Source organism: Haemaphysalis longicornis, unplaced genomic scaffold, assembly GCF_048455015.1.
Source record: "Haemaphysalis longicornis isolate Haplotype H1 unplaced genomic scaffold, Haemaphysalis longicornis Haplotype H1 scaffold_7, whole genome shotgun sequence".
Taxonomy (NCBI): domain Eukaryota; kingdom Metazoa; phylum Arthropoda; class Arachnida; order Ixodida; family Ixodidae; genus Haemaphysalis; species Haemaphysalis longicornis.
The window spans coordinates 116,545,548-116,569,469 of record NW_027526422.1 but is presented as its reverse complement, the minus strand read 5'-3'; the positions used below and the strand labels follow the sequence as shown (position 1 = coordinate 116,569,469).

Below are 23,922 nucleotides of genomic sequence, written 5' to 3'. Positions count from 1 at the left end.
AAAAGTACGGTTTTTATCTTTCACGCGTAAACGCACAGAGCTTGCGCGGACATCCCCGCCAACCAACAAACCTGTGCTCGCAGACCCATCCATTTCCGCACGTGTCATCCGGATTCCGCAACACCTTCTTAATACGCCACTCGACGTCGGCGGGGGGCCCAATCCAGTTGTTTTGGTCGTTCCCATCGCGGAAGTACCGGGGCCAGCGGTAGCTGCTCATCACTCGTGGAAGACCGTAGGGCCAGGCCAGCATGAATGCGGTGGCCATCTTGTACAGGCGTGGCTCGAAGAATGTCAGCACACCACCGCCTCCTCGGTGACCCCGTTGGTTATCGTGGTTATCGATGAACACCAGCGCTTCATTGCTTGGGAGGAAATTCCACGCCTCGCCGAATGCTCTAAGGTACGCGACCATGTCGCCGCCAGATTTCTTGAAGGCAGCACCTTTGGCACAAGGAAAGAAGGGAGTACAAACAATGAATAAGTCGCTCCTGACAATAATTAAGAAAGTTCTTCTTTAGAGCTCTACCCAAGTGGCGTGAGAAAAAAGCAGTGGGCGTTAGTTTTTTTTTATTTTTTCCTTAATACGCGACCCCTTTTTAGGTAACCCATCTTCTGAAATCTTCTACAACAAGATATAATATTTGCACATACTAACAGCCGTATTTTTCCCCAGGTGAATGCTCCTAGTAACGAATTCATGTTTCCCCAGGTGAATGCTCCTAGTAACGAATTCATGATTTACAAAAGGTGAAATTTATCGTACGAAATATTCGCGTTCCACAGGTACAAACATGGGCTCGTTTTAACAACAGACAGTACGTACACTATTGCGAGTGCCCCCACTTCGAAAAAAATTACACAAGTTTCATGATGGTCTACGGTGAAACAAAGAAATTCGTCATATCAGCGTAACCTATTCCCGTATGTTCTCCAACGCTTTTTCTGATAGCATCGCTTTCATTTCAGATCTTACATGATTGTATAAAGATGTGCGAAATCATTTTATAGTACTAGTATTAGTTTTGTCTTACTTATATATTTTATCAATTCTTAGTGTTACCTAGATTCACGCTTGTATTTTTTTTTTCAAAATTCTTATTGCACTCACGTTAATTTTGTACTTTGCACTGCTCTTAGCCTTTCTAAGCCTGTTATTGGGTTTTTGAAGCATGCATGAGAATGTTTGCAGCCAGGCCAATAATTATTTACTTTATTCTGTTTTTCGTCTCTATGCCCCTCGTAGCTCCTTTTTCCTCAATTTATCTTTTTTCAGCAAGCCTTACCTTGCTTCATTTGTACGGAATGCAGGTTACTACACCTGTTATTACGTCTCCGTTTTTAATGGTCGGTATTATTTTGCGAGTGTACGTTCTTGTAAATCACCACCCTGTAGTTGAGTTCTTTTTATTTATGTGCCTTCCTTATTAATTTCTCTCCAAGTGCGCGTAAGGTATAAGTAAACATGGTGCTCAGTTGGATTTCTTCACCAAACATATTTTACCACTTTCAATTTCGAGACAACAAATTTAGGTGGGTAACGTTTGTTCTCCTTACATAATATCACCCATAAGATGTGTTGCCGAACCAGTTTAATAAAAAAATCACAGATATTTTCGGCCAAACTAACCTGAACCTCCGAAGTACGTATACTTGCATGGATTCACACATACGTACATATATACTTACGTACACCCGGTGTCAAAAGTTTCTGGGACGCGACTTCGGAATTCAAAGTCAATTTCTCTGGTGCCTGGTGGCTGAGATCGTGCCATGCATATGGTGACAATACTCCGAGGTGTGATGCTTCAATTAGCAAGGCACATGGAGGTCTGTGCCATCTCTGTGCAGAGCAATTTACCTCGACTTTCGAAATCGCGTACCGGAAACTTTTGACGCTGGCTGTACATACATACATACATACATACATACATACATACATACATACATACATACATACATACATACATACATACATACATACATACATACATACATACATACATACATACGTGCCCCCGCACGAGGCACGTTGAGTATTCATGGTGACGGTGTTGGCGACACCGCGGACCCCGAGCCCCCAACATAAACTGTAACCTACCGTGGTGATGTGTTTAAAGGTGAAGGGTAGAAGCCTCAAACGGTGGCCGTCGGAGCCCAGGTCAAGCTCCGGCGGATGGGCTCCCTGTCTGTTTACCAGGCAGGGAGCTCCGGGACCTCTCAGGCTATCAGGGTAAGGTTTGAGAAGAAAGTACCCCCGTCCCCTGCTTTTTTCTATGCTGTATAGAAAATTCAAAACCCCCCTCCAAACGTGATCGGTCCCTGAAAAGGGGCCGCACCGAAGTATCTTTCCCTCCACTTTCAAGCAGTAGCTTCCCAAAGCCAGACAAATACTCTCGTTTCCTTGTTATCGAATCTCTTGACTCAGTCCGCCCTCTTGCTTCACAATCAGTATTTTTGATTACAAAATACCTTGATGGAATAATTGGGAAAACCTACAATGCCAAAAAACAACGCACAGGTGAAGTCCTTGTTGAAGTAAAAAACCAACAGCAGGCAACCACACTTAATGGTCAGACGAAAATGGTCGATCTGGACATCAGGGTCACACCCCACCGCAGCCTGAATAGCTCGCAGGGTGTGATCTCTGAGGCAGATCTTCTTAACGAGACAGATGCCGCCATTCTTGAAGGTCTAAAGGATCAGGGTGTCACAGCCGTGCGCCGCATCACGATGCGTAGAGATAATAAGATAATCCCCACGAAACATATTATCCTGACCTTCAACTGCTCCTCACTTCCTGACCATATCAACGCAGGGTTCATCCGATGCTCCATTCGTCCTTACATTCCAAACCCGCGCCGCTGTTTTAAGTGCCAGCGGTTCGGGCACGGAACCAACTCCTGCCGTGGTCGTCTGACCTGCGCAAAGTGCGCTCAGCATGATCATCCTTCTGATAATTGTCCATCGTCAACCCTCACCTGCGCCAACTGCCAGGGACCCCATGCCGCCTACTCTCGAACGTGCGAGAAGTTTAAGCAGGAGAAGGCGATCATTAATGTGAAGGTAACTGAGAACATCACCTTCCCAGAGGCGCGGAAGAGGTTCGCCTCTTTCCCTCTGGGGAGGTACGCCGACGCAGCTCCCCGGGGGGCGGAGCGGCGTGTGGTTTCCACAGGGACCCAGTTCAGCGAGTCTGACCTGGTCCCTCCGCCGCCCCCCTCGGGGTTGCCTCTGGCAGCCCAACCCGCCACCACGCCACTTGCTGAGGCAGCAGCGGTTGTGGTGGCAACCTCTTCTGTCGGGACCGGTGCCGCTCCCGCCTCTGTCTCCCCGTCCTCCAGTGCGTTGGAGGGTACCGAGGTGATGGACACCATAGGCCCCGCACCGGTTCCCACCGCCACCGCACCGCCCGTGCCACCTCTGGCGCCCCGGACGCCCTCGGCGGTGGCGGCTCAAACGAAGGGCTCCCGAGGGGGGGCCAAGTCCGGGGGGCCCGGTCCGTTGGGCACCCCTCGGACATCCGACGACGACATGGATGTCGGGCCGTTCCTGCCTGCAACGCAGCGCAAGGAACGCGTCCCGACGCCAAAGCCTCCCGACAAGCCAAAAAAGGCGAGAGTCACAGCCCCGAAAGACGACACATAAACAAACAAACACACACACTCCAGTAGCTCTCACACTAAATAATGGGAAGAGAAAACATAATTCAATGGAACTGTAGAGGTCTTCTTAAAAATCTTGACGATGTATACGAACTACTGCATGCTAATCAGCCAAGTGTAATGTGTGTTCAGGAAACACATTTGAATTCCAAGCACACAAATTTCTTGAATAGTTACATGGTCTTCAGAAAGGACAGGGATGGCTGCACACACTCTTCTGGCGGTGTGGCCATAATTGCCCGGAAATCCTTAGCCTGCCACCCTGTCACTCTGAACACTGTCCTCGAGGCTGTAGCAACCCGTACGATAATATTTAATAGGTTGATAACGGTATGCTCCATTTACATTCCTCCTGATTTTGCACTTCTGAGCTCTGATTTCGAGGCACTGGTTGACCAGCTGCCCGAACCATACATACTAACAGGCGACCTTAACGCGCACAACTCTCTTTGGGGCTCCTCCAGAACGGATGCCCGAGGTCGCCTGTTGGAGAAGTTTCTTACATCCTCCGGAGCATGCCTTTTCAACAAAAAACAGCCTACATATCATAACTTAGGACACAATACATTCTCTCATCTTGACTTGGCTATTGGTTCCGCAGTTCTCTTTCCATGTCTTGAGTGGGGTGTGGGCACGGACCCATATGGTAGTGACCATTTCCCCACTTCATTAACGTATATAGGTATTGGCCCGAGCAGTCCACCTTCCCATAACAGGTTTAATGAATCCAAAGCAAACTGTAGTACATTCACAGAAACATCTAAACTATACCACACAACCATAAAACACCTACACGTGGAGGAAGCCGCCCAACTCGTCACGGCGCACATCCTCGACGCCGCCGAAAAGTCCATTCCCCAGGCCTCCAGTGGGTCCCGCAGCCCAAGGAGGCCCTGGTGGAACGAGGACTGCCGGCGGGCGCGAGAGGCCCAGAACAAGGCGTGGGGTGTCCTTCGCCGGTACCCCACGTCAAATAGTCTCATTTCTTTTAAACGGGCAAAGGCTTTTGGAAAGCGAGTGCGTCGTGAGGCGAAAAGGGAGAGTTGGCGCACCTTCCTCACTTCCATCAACTCATACACTGACACACATAAAGTCTGACACGAATACGAATACTAATAGGACAACAGACACACAGCCTGCCCCTGGTTAGTACAACAGGGGACACACTGGAAGACCAGGCTAACACACTTGCACAACACTTCGAACACGTGTCCAGTTCAGCACACTACACAAACACTTTCATGAAACACAAAACATCTGTAGAAAAGAAGTCCCTGCGTGATAACAACAAGTCGCACACTTCTTACAATTCTCCTTTTTCACTTCATGAATTGAAGGTTGCTCTGAGCACATGTAAGCCTTCAGCTCCAGGTGCAGACAAAATCACATACACCATGATACAACACCTACACCCAGACACTCTTGAAACACTCCTACATCTATACAACAACATATGGCTTTCGGGGCACATTCCTCGCTCTTGGAGGGAGGCCATAGTAGTGGCTTTCCTGAAGGAAGGAAAGGACCCTTCCTCTCCCGCTAGCTACCGGCCCATCGCCCTCACAAGCTGCCTGTGCAAGCTCCTCGAGAAGATGATAAACAGGAGACTCGTGTACTTCTTAGAGTACAACGGTCTTCTCGAGAGCTGCCAGGCGGGCTTTAGGGTGGGGCGATCTACGAACGATCAACTCGTTGCGTTAGAGTCGTATATTAAAGATGCTTTCCTGCATAAGCAGTACTGTATGACAGTATTCTTTGATCTTGAAAAGGCGTATGACACTGCTTGGCGGTACGGCATCCTCAGCGATTTGAAGTCCTTTGGCATGTCGGGTAACATGATGAATACGCTTGTTAGTTACCTGTCTGAAAGAACGTTTCGCGTGCGAGTTGGAGCTGCACTCTCTAGGGTTCATGTGCAGGAAAACGGCGTGCCGCAGGGTGGTGTTTTGTGTTGCACTTTGTTTATTGTAAAAATGAATTCTCTTCAGAAGGCACTGCCACCATCGATCTCCTGTTCAATCTATGCAGACGATATTCAACTGTCCTTCAAATCGTGTAACTTGTCTATCTGCGAGCGCCAAGTGCAGCTTGGTGTGAACAAGCTAGCCGTCTGGGCAGATCGCAACGGTTTTAAATTTAATCCAGGAAAGTGCACTTGTGTTCTGTTTTCTAAGAGGCGTGGCATGCGGCCGGATCCAGACATTCGACTCCACGGTGCCTCTATTCCTGTCAAAAAGGAACACAAGTTTTTACGTATAATCTTTGACGAAAAGCTCACATTCATCCCACACATAAAACAACTAAAACATAAATGCTTAAAAACAATGAATATCCTAAAGGTTCTGTCGCACATCTCTTTTGGTGCTGACAAACAACTTCTTTTACGTGTTTTTACCAGCCTAATAGGTTCACGACTGGACTATGGTAGCGTTGTCTATGGGTCAGCCACTAAAACATCCCTCAGAATGCTGGACCCTATCCTTCATCTAGGGCTCCGCTTGGCGTGTGGCGCCTTCCGAACTAGTCCGGTCGAAAGCCTGTATGTAGAGTGCAACACATGGAACCTTCAACGTCAACGAGCATACACAGACCTCCTTTATGCCTTTAAAATTTCATCCATGCCACACCATCCTTTTAAATCAGTTTTTCATGATACATTCATGACTGTACTCCTTTTAAATCGACCATCGTTCTCTGCGCCCTTCTCTTACAGAGTTAGAGAGGAAGCGTCAGAGCTTGCTGTCTCCTTTTTAGACACCATCCAAAGTTCTGTAACAGATTTCGTAGCACCATGGCATCTCCGCCCTGTGTCATGCGACACATCTTTCACACATGTTGGTAAAAATCGAGCTCCCACATGTGCAATTCAGCAGCACTTCTTGTATTTGCAGGAGAAGTATCATTATTCTGAATTTTATACGGATGCCTCTAAGACTTCCACCTCTGTATCCTGCGCGGCGCATGGGCCCGGCCTTAGTGTCACTGGAACTCTGAATAGTCATACTAGTATCTTTACGGCAGAGGCTTACGGTGTACTTCTTGTTGTCAATCATATACTTCAAAGCCACATCCCACAATCCATTATCTATACAGATTCCCTCAGTGTTGTGCGGGCACTGTCGTCAACAGTGCCTTCGAAAAACCACGTTATCAATCTGATCATCAAGGATATTATGTCGGTGTATGTCCACAAATTTGAACTAGTCCTTTGCTGGGTCCCTGGCCACAGTGGTATAGCCGGGAACGAAGCAGCGGATCGAATGGCTACTGCTGCTACACTCTCGAATGCAGTAGACATAACCACATTACCCTACACTGACGTGAAACCACACATCAGACAACAACTTCGCAAAACATGGCAAACACACTGGAGTGAACAGACAGACAACAAGTTACACATAATAAAACCACACTTGGGACCATACACCACCGACACACGCAATAGATACACTGAAGTCGCCTTGGCCAGATTACGGATAGGGCATACTCATGCAACACACTCGCACCTTCTCACTGGGTCTCCAAGACCTCTGTGCAGTAGGTGCGGAGAGGCCCTATCCGTGATGCACATCCTCGTACAATGTAAGGCACTCGACACTACACGACGCAAACACTTCCCTCAACTACACACACGACATATTCCACCACACCCGTCACTCTTCTTAGGAGACGAAGCCCTGTTTTCAATCCAACGCGTTTTCGAGTTTCTCACCGACGTAAAATTTTTACATCTCATTTCTTATCATGCATGTTGACAACCTGGCCCTTTACACCAGTCATCTTCATTACGTTGTGTTTTACTTTGTTTATTTTTACTGAAATGTTCTACTTTTACTTCCATGTCAATTTCATGTAATCACTTTTGTTTGGCGCTCTTTGCTCTTAGTCGGCCTTGCGCCATTAAACTCTAAACATCATCATCATCATCACATTCATACGTGCATACATACACACATTCATACGTGCGTACATACATACATACATACATACATACATACATACATACATACATACATACATACATACATACATATGACACACATACATAGATACATACGTACGTACGTGCATACATACATACGTACGTACGTGCATACATACATACGTGCGTACATACGTCCATACATACATACATACATACATACATACATACATACATACATACATACATACAGTAGAATCTAAATAAACGGAAATCACTTAAACGCAGTTGCCAGGTAAAAGGAACAGTAGCCTGTAAGTTGCTTGGTTTTGTATTGAGATAACGTAAAAAAACGACCGGTAATCAGACCTAAAATTTCTCCGTCACCGTGTAAACAGAACCAAAATTGGAACTGGTAATGTGCATTGGCATGAGAATCAGCTATTTATGGTCCCGGCGGTTTCATTCTTGTTTTTTTTTCTTCCGTGTTTTTTTTAGCCTCATTGGACTTGTAAGCCTCTTCTTGTAAATGGTTAGCCGTGTTAGCGCAACGAATGCTACATCGGAGTTCTTGTTCCAGTCGTTCGGTCTCGATTCAAGACGTCTAGGTTACAAGGCCCAGCTCCTCAGCCGTAGTGGTGTTATTCCCCAGTCGAAAAACACAACAGAAAAATACGACAGAATGATCCTGTGAGGGAATGGGACATCCTGTAGTCTGTAGTAAACCCTATCCTGTAGTCTGTAGTAAATCCTGTCCTGTAGTCTGTAGTAAATCCTGTCCTGTAGTCTGTAGTAAATCCTGTCCTGTATTCTGTAGTAAATCCTGTCCTGTAGTCTGTAGTTAATCCTGTCCTGTAGTCTGTCGTAAATCTTGTCCTGTAGTCTGTAGTAAATCCTGCCCTGTAGTCAATCCTGTTCTGTAGTCTGTAGTAAATCCTGTCATGTCTGTTTTCGTAGTAAATCCTGTCATGTCTCCAATTTCAACTTGTTTGGCATAAGAAATTTATTTCCCGTGATGTTTTTTTTTCTATTAAGTACCTGAAGTATGCAGGATTTCAATAAAATTTCATTCAATTTCAAAATTTCAATAACAATTTCCATAAAAATATGACCAACAAACATAAGCATTTGGGGTCATTCTTGCCTTTCTGGTACAAGCTTGAAATTGTTTTCAGTGAATAACTGATTTCAGAAAGCTGAACCAAAAGGCAATGTAAGCAATGCAACAAGTGGTACATTCATGCATGCAATACAAAAGTTTGATGTTACGCAGATTGCACATGCCTGATCACAGTCCGAAAAAAAAAGCAGTTTGCGGTGCTTATCCATTTTATTTTCCTCTTTTTACAACACTGTTCCTGGGCACTACCGCGGCTTCACTTTTTGTCATGGAGAGGCTTTTACTGCCCTCTTATGTTGCTGTTACACCAAACAAATAATTTTTATTAAACGAGCATCGACAATAACCATTCGAAAATTTGTTCCTTATATTAGTTAGGGCCATTAAAACACAAGTGAACAAATATTTTTTTACACTGCAAAACGTGAGAACGTGAGAAAATTAAAATGGAAAGTCAATCTTTAGCTGGAATGCTTGCCTTTGTGAACCTTGTTCCGTTGCATTCGCACAGCAAGGGGTGGATATCCTGTGGCGAAAAGCGCACGTCTCTGTGGTGCTGCACTATCTTGAAGAGTATGCACGCACGATACCTGCCGAAGTCACGCAGCGATCGTGGCAAGTTCAGTCGATTGTCGAAGCACATCGCAGGTATTCCAAATCACGCTAACTGCGAGATTCGTCGCATTCACTCACGTTAAAGTGCCAATTATCCCAAGCACCCCGGTTAGTCGTCGCTGGAGGAGTCCTCACATCGAGATGCTTGAAATCCGGAACACTGATCTTGCTTTTACCACAGCTTCCGAAGCTTCAAATGTTGCTGCTGACACTCCGCGGGGACATAAGATGCACGTTTTTACAAAAAAGTTAAGCCTAACTTCAACTAGGCAAAGCGCCGATGTGAAATGTGAACGAGCCACTGGGCCACGCAGCCACCGCAAATTTTGACCGGGAGACGAAAAGCAGGAGGGAACAAAGGAAGGGTAAGGAGGGAACCGGCCGATCACGAGAAGTTGTTTCGCGACCCCTCCGCACCCCTCTCGATTCTTCGTATTCTGGTCTCCCCGTCCCGCGAGTTCTGCCGCGCCGCGACATGCCTTCAGTGGTGACGATGCTTCCCCGAACTTCTTCCGAAGGGCCGGGCTAGAGGGAAGCTAGGCGCGCGTTTTCATTCTTTCTACATTTATTTTTTTAACACATCACGGTAATGCAGCGAGTTCACTGGCGCCGTTTTTTTTTTTTTTTTCACACAGGTAGCGGCAACTGGTTCGCTGTTTTTAAATTCTTATTTTAACTATTTCGGCTTGATTGGACACATGTTTCGCGTTAAAAATAAACAAATTGCTCGCTAAAAAAATAAAACAACAGCACGCAGATTGAAACAATGGGGCTCTCAAAGACACCCAGAAATACATGTCAGAATGTGCACTGCAATTATTACACCACGTCTTCAAAAAGCACATCTTGCTTGTTTTTTATGCGTCCGTTTTGCCGAGGGGCTACCCTTGTTGCCTGATTCTTTTATCAAACATTGTCCACAGTACAATATACGCAATTTCAATTCACTCAAAGAACCCAAGGAATTTCCGAAGTTCTCTATGTATCCATTTTTTTTTATTATGGGGCTACGCTTAGATGCTCCAACATTAGTCTGATTTGTGCTAAGTTGTGTTGTTAATTGCAAATTTGTAGCAAAGGTTTTTTCCAACACGGCCGGAATGCTAATGGCCGCAATGCAACAAACGTTCATTACAACAGACGCTTGCAATGCAATTGAACGAGATGACCGTCACTCGCACGCAGCATTGTTTCCGTGCAGCGCACGCTAAAAAAGTGGGATTTTGCGGCACCGCACGGGCCGCAAACACCAAGTTACGGAGCATCTGCGTCGATCGCGGCGCGCGGCATTCCCGTGTCCAGCCAAGCAGCGGCACCATACCGTCCGGGACTATCCCGTTCGTGATATCCCCTTCGCATTGGCTGAAGCCCTGTCCCCAAAGGCAATGTCCCCATGTTATTCGATACTCTCCAGCAACCTCCCCGCGTTGCTGTCGTTCAGCGCGGCGTTTTCCTGTGTATTCCGTTCTTTCCGGGCTATTCCATCGCTCTCCTAATGCCGGAAAACGCGGGGTTTTCCGACAGGGTAAGCAAGAGATTTTGTAGCAATACTGAACGGTCTGTCATGTGACACTTTCGCAATGGATCTAAACTTGTCTTTCACACTATAAAAATCTGCAGGGACTACAAAATGATCTGTCGCATGGTAGATAATAATGGTAATTACCGAATGCTGAATGTAGTGGCTGAAGGACAGTCTGTGGGCCAACAGAAGTTTGTGTAGTGCCTACAGGGTGTTGTACAATAACTGTAGTACAACAGAAAGGTCTCATGCGACAGAAATTTTCTAGTTCTATTACAAAGGTTTTTGTAGTGGGGACTGCAGAATGTCGGTCGCATTATAGATATGTCTGTTGTACTACATAAATTTCTGTCGTACGACAGACATTCTGTCATCATTCTGCAGAGATTCCTGTCTCACAACAGACCATCCTGCATTCCCAACAGAAATTCCTGTTGTGCGACAGAAATGCCTGTCGTACGACAGATTTTCTGTAGTTGTACTACAGAAATTTCTGTCGCACGACAGGCCACCCTGTAGTCCGAACAGAAATTCCTGTCATGCGACAGAAATGCCTGTCGTACGACAGATTTTCTGTAGTTGTACTACAGAACTTCCTGTCGCACGACAGACCATCCTGTAGTCCCAACAGAAATCCCTGTCGTGCGACAGAAATTTCTGTCGTGCGACAGAAATTTCTGTTGTGCGACAGAAATTCCTGTTGTGTTTTTCGACTGGGTCACGCTTCATTACCGCATTGCCCTCTTCTAAATTCGGTGGCTCGTAAGCACTCGCGAAGTTGAGGCCTCTAACATCGGTGAAGATGCAGTTGCAAGGACTCGAACAAAAATAATTGATGCATTTTGTAGTCCAAAGAGATTCATTGCGCCAAATCAACTTAGTGAATGCTGTGCCTCGGCCTCTTCTAGTTTTCTTGCTTTCTTAAAAACTACCAGCTACATTCACCTTCTAGTGCTTAGAGTTCCATGAAATGCTATTGAGAGTGTGTACGACCATAAATTTGCAACATTGCACCTCTCCCAGTAAACTAAACTCCCGTTAAACGAAACTAATTTTTTTCGGTACCTTGAAGTTCCTTTTATCGAGAGTGTACTGTACATAAGTACATACATACATACATACATACATACATACATACATACATACATACGTGCATACATACATACATACATACATACATACATACATACAACCCTGGGGGCATTTTTCACCACTTTCTTTCTCACTCAAAAAATTCTACATCTGTTTCTATGACCTCCGCATTGCCCCGTTTGCTTTCCGAGGTTTTCTTGACTGCGAAACCTTATTCTCTCTTAATTCACTGAGCCCCTCATCTCCCATTTCTGATTCGCTATATACTACACACATACATACATACATACACACACACATACATACATACATACATACATACATACATACATACATACATACATACATACATACAGTAGAATCTAAATAAACGGAAATCACTTAAACGCAGTTGCCAGGTAAAAGGAACAGTAGCCTGTAAGTTGCTTGGTTTTGTATTCAGATAACGTAAAAAAAACGCCCGGTAATCAGACCTAAAATTTCTCCGTCACCGTCTAAACAGAACCATAATTGGAACTGGTAATGTGCATCGGCATGAGAATGAGCTTTTTATGATTCCGGCGGTTTCGTTCTTGTTTTTTTTTTCTTCCGTGTTTTTTTTAGCCTCGTTGGCCTTGTAAGCCTCGTCTCGTAAGTGGTTAGCCGTGTTAGCGCAACGAATGCTACATCGGAGTTCTGGTTCCAGTTGTTCGGTCTCGATTCAAGACGTCTAGGTTACAGGGCCCAGCTCCTCAGCCGTAGTGGTGTTATTCACGCTTCATTACCGCATTGCCCTCTTCTAAATTCGGTGGCTCGTAAGCACTCGCGAAGTTGAGGCCTCTAGCCTCGGTGAAGATGCAGTTGCAAGGACTCGAACAAAAATAATTGATGCATTTTGCAGTCCGCAGAGATTCATTGCTGCCAAATCAACTTAGTGAATGCTGTGCCTCGGCCTCTTCTAGTTTTCTTGCTTTCTTAAAAACTACCAGCTACATTCACCTTCTAGTGCTTAGAGTTCCATGAAATGCTATTGAGAGTGTGTGCGACCATAAATTTGCAACATTGCACCTCTCCCAGTAAACGAAGTTCCCGTTAAACGAAACTAATTTTTTTCGGTACCTTGAAGTTCCTTTTATCGAGAGTGTACTGTACATAAGTACATACATACATACATACATACACACATACGTGCATGATACATGCATGCATACATGCATACATACATACATAGATCCAACCCTGGGGGCATTTTTCACCACTTTCTTTATCACTCAAAAAAATCTACATCTGTTTCTATGACCTACCGCATTGCCCCGTTTGCTTTCCGAGGTTTTCTTGACTGCGAAACCTTATTCTCTCTTAATTCACTGAGCCCCTCATCTCCCATTTCTGATTCGTTATATACTACATACACACACACATACATACATACATACATACATACATACATACATACATACATACATACATACATACATACATACATACATACATACCTGGCGTTACACCAATAATTTAGCTCATTTCAAAAATTACCCTAGCAAAACGGCTGTCTAGATTGTGCTGAAACTGCACGAAGGTCGAGTTTTGTGGTTGATGGTTTCATTGAAAGCACAGGTACCTGCTCCGCCCTTGTTTCTTGGCAATCCGAGGAACAACTGTTTTCGTTCATAAGCGTCCTGCTGTGCAGTTGAGGGACATGCAGCGGCCTCTCGAGTCTTGATGGTTTAGGAAAGGCAATTCCACCGCAGATATTTACATTGGCTACCCGGTGCGCTCAGTATCTTTATTTATATTTAAATGGTGTTAGCCAGTGCCATAGCTATAAGAATGGTAAAATGGCACCACAGACGAGGTCCAACGAAACCCAGAGGCAGGGGATTTACTTTTCTTCCAAAAACCGCCGAGCGATGGGCCACCGGCCCTAGTGCTATGCGTGTGGGGTGTGGTATATATCATTGCTTGCTTTCGTGTGCCTCGCTGCCGAATCATAAAGAAACATGAACGTTGCTGTCTTCTGTGGGGGGATAGTTGGGGAGAGAGAGAGAGAGAGAGAAAGACCTGCTTTATTTGAGGCCTGTCCGAGAGCACTCTTGCTGTCTGCATCAGTGCTGGCCTGTGAGGGTGTTTGAGTCGTCAGGGAGGGCGGGTGGGATGGTAGGAGTGTCTGTGGTAGGTACCCAATACGCCTCATGGACCCTTGTCGGCATAGACAAACGCGGCAAGAGAGGTCCATAACAAAGTGAGCGTGGTGATGTTTCGTCTTAATGGTAGCACCCAGTCGAAGTACGTCGTCGGGCGAATGTCCTCGGGGAGTGTATGGAGCGTGCGAGCACGGAAGAGAGCGTAACACTGACAGTCCCACACCAAATGTTCAGCCGTTGCAGGCACGCAACACTGCAGACAGAGTCCTTCGCTGGGGTCATTGCCGTAGAATTTGTGGCGCAGCGCAGGTGAGAATGCGGTGTTGGTGGCAAGGCGGCGAACCAACATCTGTGTGGAATGCGGTAACTTCTCCGGCATGGGAGCAACAGGGCGCTCATGCTCTTCGGTGCGGTCTTCCCTAACCTCACGAAGACACCGGAGTATCTGTCGGCGTCGCTGTTGTGCGAGTGCTTTCCTGACAGTTACCTCGGGCGGGGGATAGTTGGAAACATCTGCTTTTCTGGGACAATTTGTATTGCTGGATAGGTTAAGGCTATTGGAACACTGTTGTTTTATGCACTTTTTTTTTTGGTTGAGACCAACGTACAGTCAGCCGTGTCAGAAAGTTTTAGCATATTGTTAGCGTGTTTCCGTTGCCGTTTAGAATGTTACCGGAAGCTGCAGTTCACATTGACCCCTGAAAATGGTAGGACACGTTGTATCCCACAGTTTGCGGTTTGCGTATTCTGGCTTGCCGGCCGCCGTGGTCCACGGTAGCGACATCTGGTGCATTATTATCTAAACAAATCACGCATAATTTTGTTGCTCACAGACATTTCCCTTAGTGTGAAGTAACTTGAATGTTTCACTTTAGGGGTGAAGCGTTCCCAATAACATTACTTGCCTTGAGAATGCTGTAGACAGCACCTGCAGAACCTTAAAAATAAAACGTTATCGGTGGCGCCATCTGCTGAGTACACTTGGAATCAACGTAAACTACAATTAACGCCTGAGCTAAATATTTAGGCACGAAATGGGTAAAATATGTTGTAGTACTTACTAAATACCTTACACCACCTTGCCCAGCACAATGCTGGAGGCGCAAAAGCGGTTTGCGAGCTCAGAAACTCATCTGAATAATTTAAAGGAAGTGTTTAAAGGAATTTAAAGGAATAATTTAAAAGAATAATTTAAAGAAAGCACAAGTAGGAGCGCCAATGTTGCTCTCCCGACCAAAAAATAGTTGTTTGTCGTGCTCTTGTACATCATTTAACGATGAAAATGTAATAAACACCATCAAATAAGGTTACTTTTATCTTCTGTACCAAGCATCATGCGCCTACCGCAATGTGTTTCCTGTAATCAGGACTAGTGGTACACTTTGCCCGAGAAGCGCGGTGACGGCGGTAAACGGCCGTGTCGGTAATTTACAGTGCACTCTTGCTCGTCGCGCATTCACAGTCGACTCCCGCAAACACGGTATACGGTAACCTAAACAGGGTAACAGTATACTAAAACTCTAATACCAGGAACAGAACCGTGCGTGGCCTAGTGTGAAAACAGCAAACAAGAGGTTCCACTCTATCAGGTCATTCGCTTCTACTGCAATATTTTTAGTAGCGCAAGAGCTGTTTACGCAGCGCCGCACTCAGATATCCTGACCCTACTTCAAGAAAAGTGTGTACAAAAGTGAAACTTCACGAGCTACGGTTCAGGCGAGCAACCTCATATATGACCAAAGCAATAATTTAAAGTGATACATTTGACATATATGTTACTCGCTAGCAACTGAAAAACTTAACAACATAAGCACAGTTACTTCGCGAACCGTGTACTATTCGGTTCCAATATGCAAAAACGCATGAAGTGGGGGTTAACATGGGTGTATAAAATAACTTGGGTAGGTTAAAATGGGCTGCGACGCAGGAATGTAACGCACTGCAGAAAACACGATGGAATAGCCTAAAAGACCTGGAGAGGAAGACGACTGTGTTTCCCACAAAATGAATATAGCTCCGCAATTCAGACAAAAAATAAACGATTAGGTTGTGTACTCAGCAAAGCCAAACTCACGCAACATAGCCGTTTTATTGCTTTGCTTGGAAGAAATAAGGGTATTCACTATTACAATCAACATGGAAAAACACCGGCATGTGTGTTATGGGAGAGGCAGAAAGTTCTGGATGTAAAAACATTTCGATATTTTTGCGTGCTAAAATTTCTAACGCAAGGGGTCTACTCTTAGTCTTTAAAACTACAAGATACACATCTGGGTGACAAGCTAGGCGACAAGAGCACCAAATAAACAAAAAAAGACAACACATGGAGTATAAACGGACAATCGCGTGGCTAGGACTCTCACATGGCCGCCGTATTTCGCAATCTGTGGTATACTCTACTACAACATTACATACACAGAGCCAGGATATCATGTGCTGCTGTTCAACCCCAAGTCCTGCGGAAAGAAATCAGAGGCTGCTGCTACGTTATGCTGCATGCTAAGCAGGTGGTATTCCATGAGTATGAATAAACTCGCAGTAGTGCCCAATCTGGGCGACCGCGTCACGATCTAAAACCGGCGCATCACGTACTGTTCCCTCTACGTACACATTGTTAAATAATCGCTTAGTGGGCTCCGTTTTTTTATAAATGATCGCGCCAGGTACAAGATCTTTGTCATTTTATTATTTTAGAATATGGCAGCTACTCTACTTTATCTAATCATTGCTGGGCTTGATAGTAACAGAGCCCGCATTGCACGTGCCCTTTCCTTGATTCTACAAACTACTCCTTGCATGAAGCTATTTTTATTAAATCGAAACTTTCTATGTCTTATCGGTTCATCCGTGAACGCTCAAAACGTAATGCCACCGGTGATGATGGTAAAAATTCAGAAAGTTTGGAGAAGATACTTTGCTTCCATTCAGCTTTCTTTTCAGTACATCAAGAGCCCCTTCTTAAAGAAAGGTTGCTGAACGTGAACCTTTCTCCTATGAAAACTGGATAAATGTCTAAAGACAGCGACCGCGCAACGAAAGCAAGAACTTCCGAATTACCCAACGCAAATACCCTAAGAGAACCAAAATAACGCTTCGGGTTTCTCAGCATTTCATCCTTTACGCACAAACAACACGCACTAACGAGAGCAGGAGCTTGTCTAGTGCGGTCTTTGCCTTCTCTGTCTCTGTCTTTATTCGTGCGCAGAAAATAGCAATATTGAATACCAATTACCTTAACCTGACTACTTCAAGTATTTCTCTTGCTATGTGTAATTCGAAGAAAGGAGGGAAGGAGCAGTAGAGGAAAGGCAGGCAGGTTAACCAGGCAACTATTCATTTGGGTTCCCTGCATGTGGGGATGGGAATACGGAAATTCAAGAGAAACAAAGGATCACAGTATACATCAAAATATAGAAAATGAGCAAGCAAATTAAAAAAAACACAAGGCGCATAAACGCTAAATGGAAAGATTTCCGCGCGCACGAAAAGAGAAAAAGAAAATGCACAACAGTAATCAGTTCCACCAACACACTTGTTCTTAGAACGACGCTGCAGGCTAGAAGCATCCCTCGAACCATTCAGATAGGCCAGTTCCATTGAAAAAGCGGAGTGAGGCTTTTGAAGCCTTTTGGGTTTTTGGTAGGAATGCCTATGACCCAATATCGTTTGTGCTGTAGGCGGGCGATCAGTTTGAAGAGTGTGGTGGAGAGGTGCTCCCTTGGTGCTTTGAATCCGTGGCAATGGCGTAACGGGTGTTCAACTGATGATGGCCACATCACAAACAGGGCTGTTGGCTATGCCAATAGAGAAAGAGTAAGCACTGGTAAAGGAAACAATTAGTCATAGGCGAGAAGGTGAGGTGACGTCCGTGTTGAGGCGTTAGTAGCAGTTTGGCGCTGGATATCAAGGTCTAGCCAGTAGAGACGAGTGTTCCAGAACACTGGTATATTCGACCTAGCGAGTACAACTTCTCGGGCAATCGACCGGAGTGAACTTGTAGCATGAGGGCCTGATATTGAGATTCAGGCCAATGTGGCAGTTTTATAAGCGTAATGAGGTACTTTATCCGCGTTTTCATTCCCAGGGATTGCGCGGGGCTTCGCCTTGCTTGTTAACTAACAGCTTGTCAAAAGCCTCTAATTTATACAGCAGGACTTATCATAAAAAGTGGCTGTGCTTCGCGACTCGAGGACCGTTGTTCAGTGCCTTTAGTCTGCCCTTCTCCGCGGCCTCTGTGAACAATTAGTGGCTAAAATCCGGTGTGTATATTTCGAAGTTCCTAATATGCTATACAGGGGTTTCCTTTTCGACGCGTCGGATTGATGAACATAGAAAAGAAAGTTTACGTACCCAGTTTTGCGCCGTAAAGAAACTCCGTTATTCTTCCCAAATGTCGATACTGCCAACGAGTTATAGGCTCTCCGGAGTCCATGTCAATGACCTCGTGATAAATCATGGGCCTTGAGTTTTCAGGAAAGAAATCTGTGTTCAAATCGTTGAGCTTTCTGTATAATGCCGCTAGATCATCCGGCCACATGTGCTTTGCTGCATCAATGCGAAAGCCAGCCACGCCGTGCTGAATGAGCCGATTCATGAATTGTGCTATCTTGTCTCGCACGTATTCATTGCCTTGGTCCAGGTCCAGGAGCCCTACAGCATTGCAGTTGCGAACCTGGGGGAAAAATGAGGAAAAACGCATCGCACGATTCCAAAAGACATGGTTATACGGTTTTCAGGAAAAGTTGTGCGTGTACATCTGGCTACCAAAACCGAGAGCAACAGAAATTACGGAGAACTTCTGATAGCTCTCATGTTCTACTAACAAAACTTTTTTCGTATAGCACTTAAACAACATTAAGCAGCGTACCTTCACTTGGACGTAATCGAAGCTACCACGATGACGGAAACCGGAAATGAAAGTCCCTTTCTTAAAAGAAACACGGGTAGAACAAGAAGCGCATTTGACCGTGTCGGGGTGGTGCAATCCCCTACACGTGAGCTTTATAACGCCGCTTGGCATGCACATTTGATTCGGAGCAAGGGAACAGTTCCTTTTCCAGGCTCTTGATGTGGCTTCGCTTGTCATCAGTATCGTTTTGTTAGACCCATTAAGTAAAGTTGGCTTTCCTGCATTGTGTTTTGCAGCGACATCGAGCGGCATCAGGGAAGCGTAACAAGCTTCGCTTTAAAACCGCACAGGAAATTTACTTTGTGAAGACGGCTGACCAGCGGAGCTGTGGAACAAAACCGATATAACGTTCTCCGTGCCGTACGTGACATGGCCCGCCAAAACAACACACACGGAATTGTTTAAGTTTTAGGTGTTTTTCACTATGTATTTTATTTGTAAGTACACGTGGCAATAGCGCCATCTACAGAAGACCCAATGGTATTACACAAAGAGAGTTCACCGCGGCTTTGAGGCGTGCGCGATGACGCCCAAGTGGTGTTTGGCGAGGTTGTAAAGTTGATGTGAGGTGAGTGGCGGCTATGTACAGGAGGAATAAACTTTATTTAAGAGGCGTTCATTGCAAACTGCACAATAGACTGAGGTGGTTCCTTCAAAGGAATCATATACTTCTCTCGCCTTCTGGCCCCTGGTTCGCAGCCGTAGCTCATCCCCAGCGCGCGCCTATACACAAACGCCTACCTACCACGACGAGTTCATTAACACTTTTTCTGTGGATGCGAGACGGGCCTTAAAAGAGACGTAGATTAGACTCGGTGGTTCTTCCGCATTTTAGAATAAAATAGGCGACAAAGAAGATAATTTGTGTCCCGCGGGAACCGAGGGATAAGTAGCCGGAACAGGCACCTATTTTACTTCTTGTTTATATAAATGCCCTGGAGTAACCTAGTACAGTCAACCTCAGACGCCAGAATCGAAAATAAACTATATTATTCTGAGAAGAAACTACGGAAAAATAAACTGTACTGCGCCCACGCCGCGTTGACTGTGCATACTATTAGAGGTATAAGTGCGGGGTGGGGAAGTACAGGTAAAATTAAAATCAGTCACCGCGCTGCGATGCCCTGCAGACTTATCCTTGCTCTGGGAGTTTTAAAGCGAAAAACATTTGAAAGATAACAACCAAGCCTGCTGTCCGTAAACAAACTGAGTACAAAATTTTGTCAAGGCGCCCGAGAAGCACTTCGCTCTTTTAACCAGATAATTTAAACATAACATAGACATAATCGGTGACAATCTAACGGCGATAATTCCAGAATCAGCAGTACCTTTAGAATAAATGACAGACCAAACATCGCTGACTATGTCGCCAATCGAAGGAGCCCATTAAAACGCGCAGAACTGCAAAAATGTCTGGAATGCAAGGACCAATCAAATTCTAGCAGCTTTCCAGACTAATTAACTCTTTGGTGCTCAATGTTGCTCTGAAGCAATAACTCGAACAATATTTTTTCTCCCACACTTTGTGATTTTTTTCTACATATGACCCGTTCTGTTGGCAGACAAAGCTTCTATGACCTTCAAAAACTTAAAAAAGGTAGAGCAGCACGTAATTTTGTGTGCCAAAAACAGTCTTGTTTACGTGTGTCAACTCGCATCGAGCCCGGGGGCTCAATAGGCTAGTGAGAGATAAGCAAAATTGTGCTATTTCGTTGTTATTGCAAATGATAGCAATACAAACTTTACGTTATTGTCTTGACTTGAAAGATACTTCTTGCTGATAAAGGTAGCTTTCTTGTTCAACTGGTATAAGGGCAGCCAGTGCCCAGTGTTTTGCAGTGCCCAGTGGGTCACTGTGTCCCTCTTAATAAACCAAATTTTTCTCTGACTTCATATTTCTCATGTGGGAAGTTCTTTTAGATCATGAATAGGTTTTCACAATCTTTTCATAGGTTTTCACAATGCGACTCGTCTCGGTAGCCGCAGAAATAGGGCACAGCAACGCAAAGTAACGCCTTCTAGTTCTTCTGAAGGTGCGCGAAGAAGCGTGTGCTGGGTATAACGAGCACGTAAACGCTAGCCATGAAAGTGGCTCAAAAGCGTTACAGAAAAGTGGCTTAAAAAAGTGGCTCAAAAACGGCCGCGACCTCCATCACGCTGCAGCCTTCACTCACAGCGCGGGCGATGCCGCTAGAGGCCGACGACAGGCCGACACAGCAAGTTCGACGCTAGAGTGCACGCAGCTTAACGCAGAACCTTTCGCTGCCTTTCACGCAGAATAGAGTTCCTGTATATAGCTCCCTCGATATACAGGAACTCTAACGCGGACCGTTTTGCTGCGCCACTTTTCGCTGCTTTCGGTACACCGCGAAAGGGGCCGCAGACCACACATATATGCTGGAGTTTCCGTATTGAAGACTTGAGTCAAAGCAACGAGGCGAGTCCGAATGAAAAGAAACAAGCGCAGTGAGCACAGGTTCCTACACAGACAACCAGCAAAAATGGAACACACACCTTCGTCTCAAACACAGTCATTCCAAAAAATTTCTGTGCAATAATTTTAAATGACGCTAGATGAACTTCAGTCTTCCGGCCGGAACATTGAATTTAATTATACTTTTAGTACTGTTGAAACCGTAACGTGGCATCGATTTCCACATTTGCGTGCAATTCACCAATTTACCGAGTTACCACTTGTTTCCCCTGTTGATGCATTATTCCACCCGACATGGTCATGTACTACTAGTGCAGCACTAAACCGATGTGCAGCAACGCTTCACTTATGTTGGTTACTTACGCCAGAAACATCAAACCCACTTGGAAATGGTGACAAATTCAACTTTTATTGTGGTGTCACTGAAAGCAACAATTCAGGTTTCACTAAAAATATACTAGTGTTTGTCATACCACTGCACCCACGTAGTCGCTATTCTGATTCTGTGTCCTAATCTACCTGGCAACATAGAGCTGCAGCGATAAAGAGAATAGATATCTAGTGGCCTTTGTTTAAACTCCGATTTTCCGCGCATTTAAGCTGTAGCCAGTCGAGGTGTTTAACTTTATCCATGATGAAGGAGCCAAAATTTTGGGTTCGTCTATGCCATCTGCAAAGTTGTGTACTTGAATGAGATACGACATTATTGCTAGTTGAAGTAGAGCGATACATTATGGAATACAATTTTATTTCCGGTAGAAGAAATAAAAGGCGTAAAACTTTGGTTTTAAATGCATCTTCAGAGCATAAGTTTCTCGTCCACTTTCGCCGTTCCCAGACGGATCAACAGTCGATGCACCCCTTCCCAAACAATAATGCAGCCACTTACACTTGACTGTTGCCATACGTAACCACGAACGTGCCATCTCCATTTTGGAAAGTGCCCACTTCGTTGACAACTATGCATGAAGGATCTCCAAAATAAGGATCGTGTTGGTAGTTTCGATACATGACATACCACGTCTCTGTCAGGGGGAAGCACTATAACAGAAGTAGGTGAGTGGAACACTTTATTGGCAATTTAGTATAGGTAATGCACTTATGAAAGAAAGGAGCCAGCGAGTATATGCCACGCTTGAGGTATTTGTCAAAGTTTCTAGGGGATGTAAAGTAATAGGCTCCAGAGAGTTCAAAATTCAAGCTTACATTTCAAGTGATACAGAATTCAGTTGTACCATAAAGCTGCCGAAGTCCCCCCTTTTTTAGTGATAAAACACTTCAGCTCCAACTGCATGTTCACTTTTGTAGAGACATTTCCAACAAACTTTTCACGAACGCTATAGATATGAGGCAACATAAGATATATCTGCCTAATTTATTTATCTGAAGCAAGAGCTTCCCGGTACATAAATAGTTACAATAAAACCACGTAACAACGTGTTTTTATAGAGTGATGAGTGTACACAACAGCCTAAAATAGGGACAGCTAACGAGAACTTCTACGAGCACGCATTTAAAGCATTTGCGGAACGTCATTCGTTCGTAGCGTCACATGGCTCTTTACAGTCTTTTTCATAACACCACAGTATTTTTAAAAGATTTCCAGACTCAACAATAGGAGTATAGCTGAGTGAGAGGTACCCCATCCTTATGGCTTCTGCAACATAAATGCCCAACGACGCGAAAATTTCAAGAAGAAAAAAAAATAGGGGTGATCTTCATACGTCGACAATTACCTCGCAAAAAAATTTTATCGCGGAGTTCGCAATGAATCAGTGCATTAGATAAGGTTTTTTTTTAGACCCGCCGAGGTGGCTGAGTGGTAAAGGCTTTGGGCTGAGGAGGAGGTCGCGGGTGCCTATCCCGGCCGCAGCGGCCGCTATTCTGATGGAGGCGGAAAGCAAGAAGTCCCGTGTGTACGATATTTCGGGGGACGTTAAATATACCCCGGTGGCCAAAATTAATTCGTAGCCCTCCACTACGGTGCGCCTCACTACCTGCGTTGCGTCGGCAGGGTAAACCCTACTATTAATCAATCAGCCCTTGTTTTAAACATGCAGCGTTTATTCAGAACTTCAACCCTGAGCATATAAAACACATGCCATTCAGGTGCACCTGCGAGTTAGCCCGATACGCCACCAGCCTCCCTACAGTACCCAAGAGGTAGCTGTATTTACTAAAATCTTGTACTTACACGCCAATTCCTAGCAGTTACCGAGCTAGCATTGCTCCAAACGACCCCCTTCTATTAACTTCGAGCCACCCTTTTTAAGTTCTAAACTTCTTGACTAGCGTTTCACTTACATCTGTTTCGTCCTGATAAGGGCCAATGTCAGGATTGTTGTCGATGTAGTGAGGGCTTGACCAACGCCTTGCAGCTAGAGAAATCGAGAGCAAACCAAGAATCAGAATGACTAGAGGCATTCGTGCCATTGCTTCTCCCGTGCTCTGAGCAGAGGTGTGAGCGTACAATTGCACGACGGCCTTATATGCTGGATTTATCGCTCATTGTAGGCAGGC

The 23,922-nt window shown here is 45.1% G+C and overlaps 1 protein-coding gene across 1 annotated transcript; it reads right to left on the bottom strand.

Moving 5' to 3' along the window:
- Nucleotides 1-23,922, bottom strand: LOC144146858 (alpha-amylase 1B-like). Its single transcript, XM_077678817.1, has 4 exons — nucleotides 23,707-23,922; nucleotides 22,292-22,443; nucleotides 18,410-18,731; nucleotides 1-444 (listed from the first exon to the last, which is right to left on the bottom strand). Exons 2-4 carry the CDS (start codon nucleotides 22,367-22,369, stop codon nucleotides 14-16), a joined length of 831 nt encoding a protein of 276 aa, XP_077534943.1. The 5' UTR covers nucleotides 22,370-22,443; nucleotides 23,707-23,922; the 3' UTR covers nucleotides 1-13.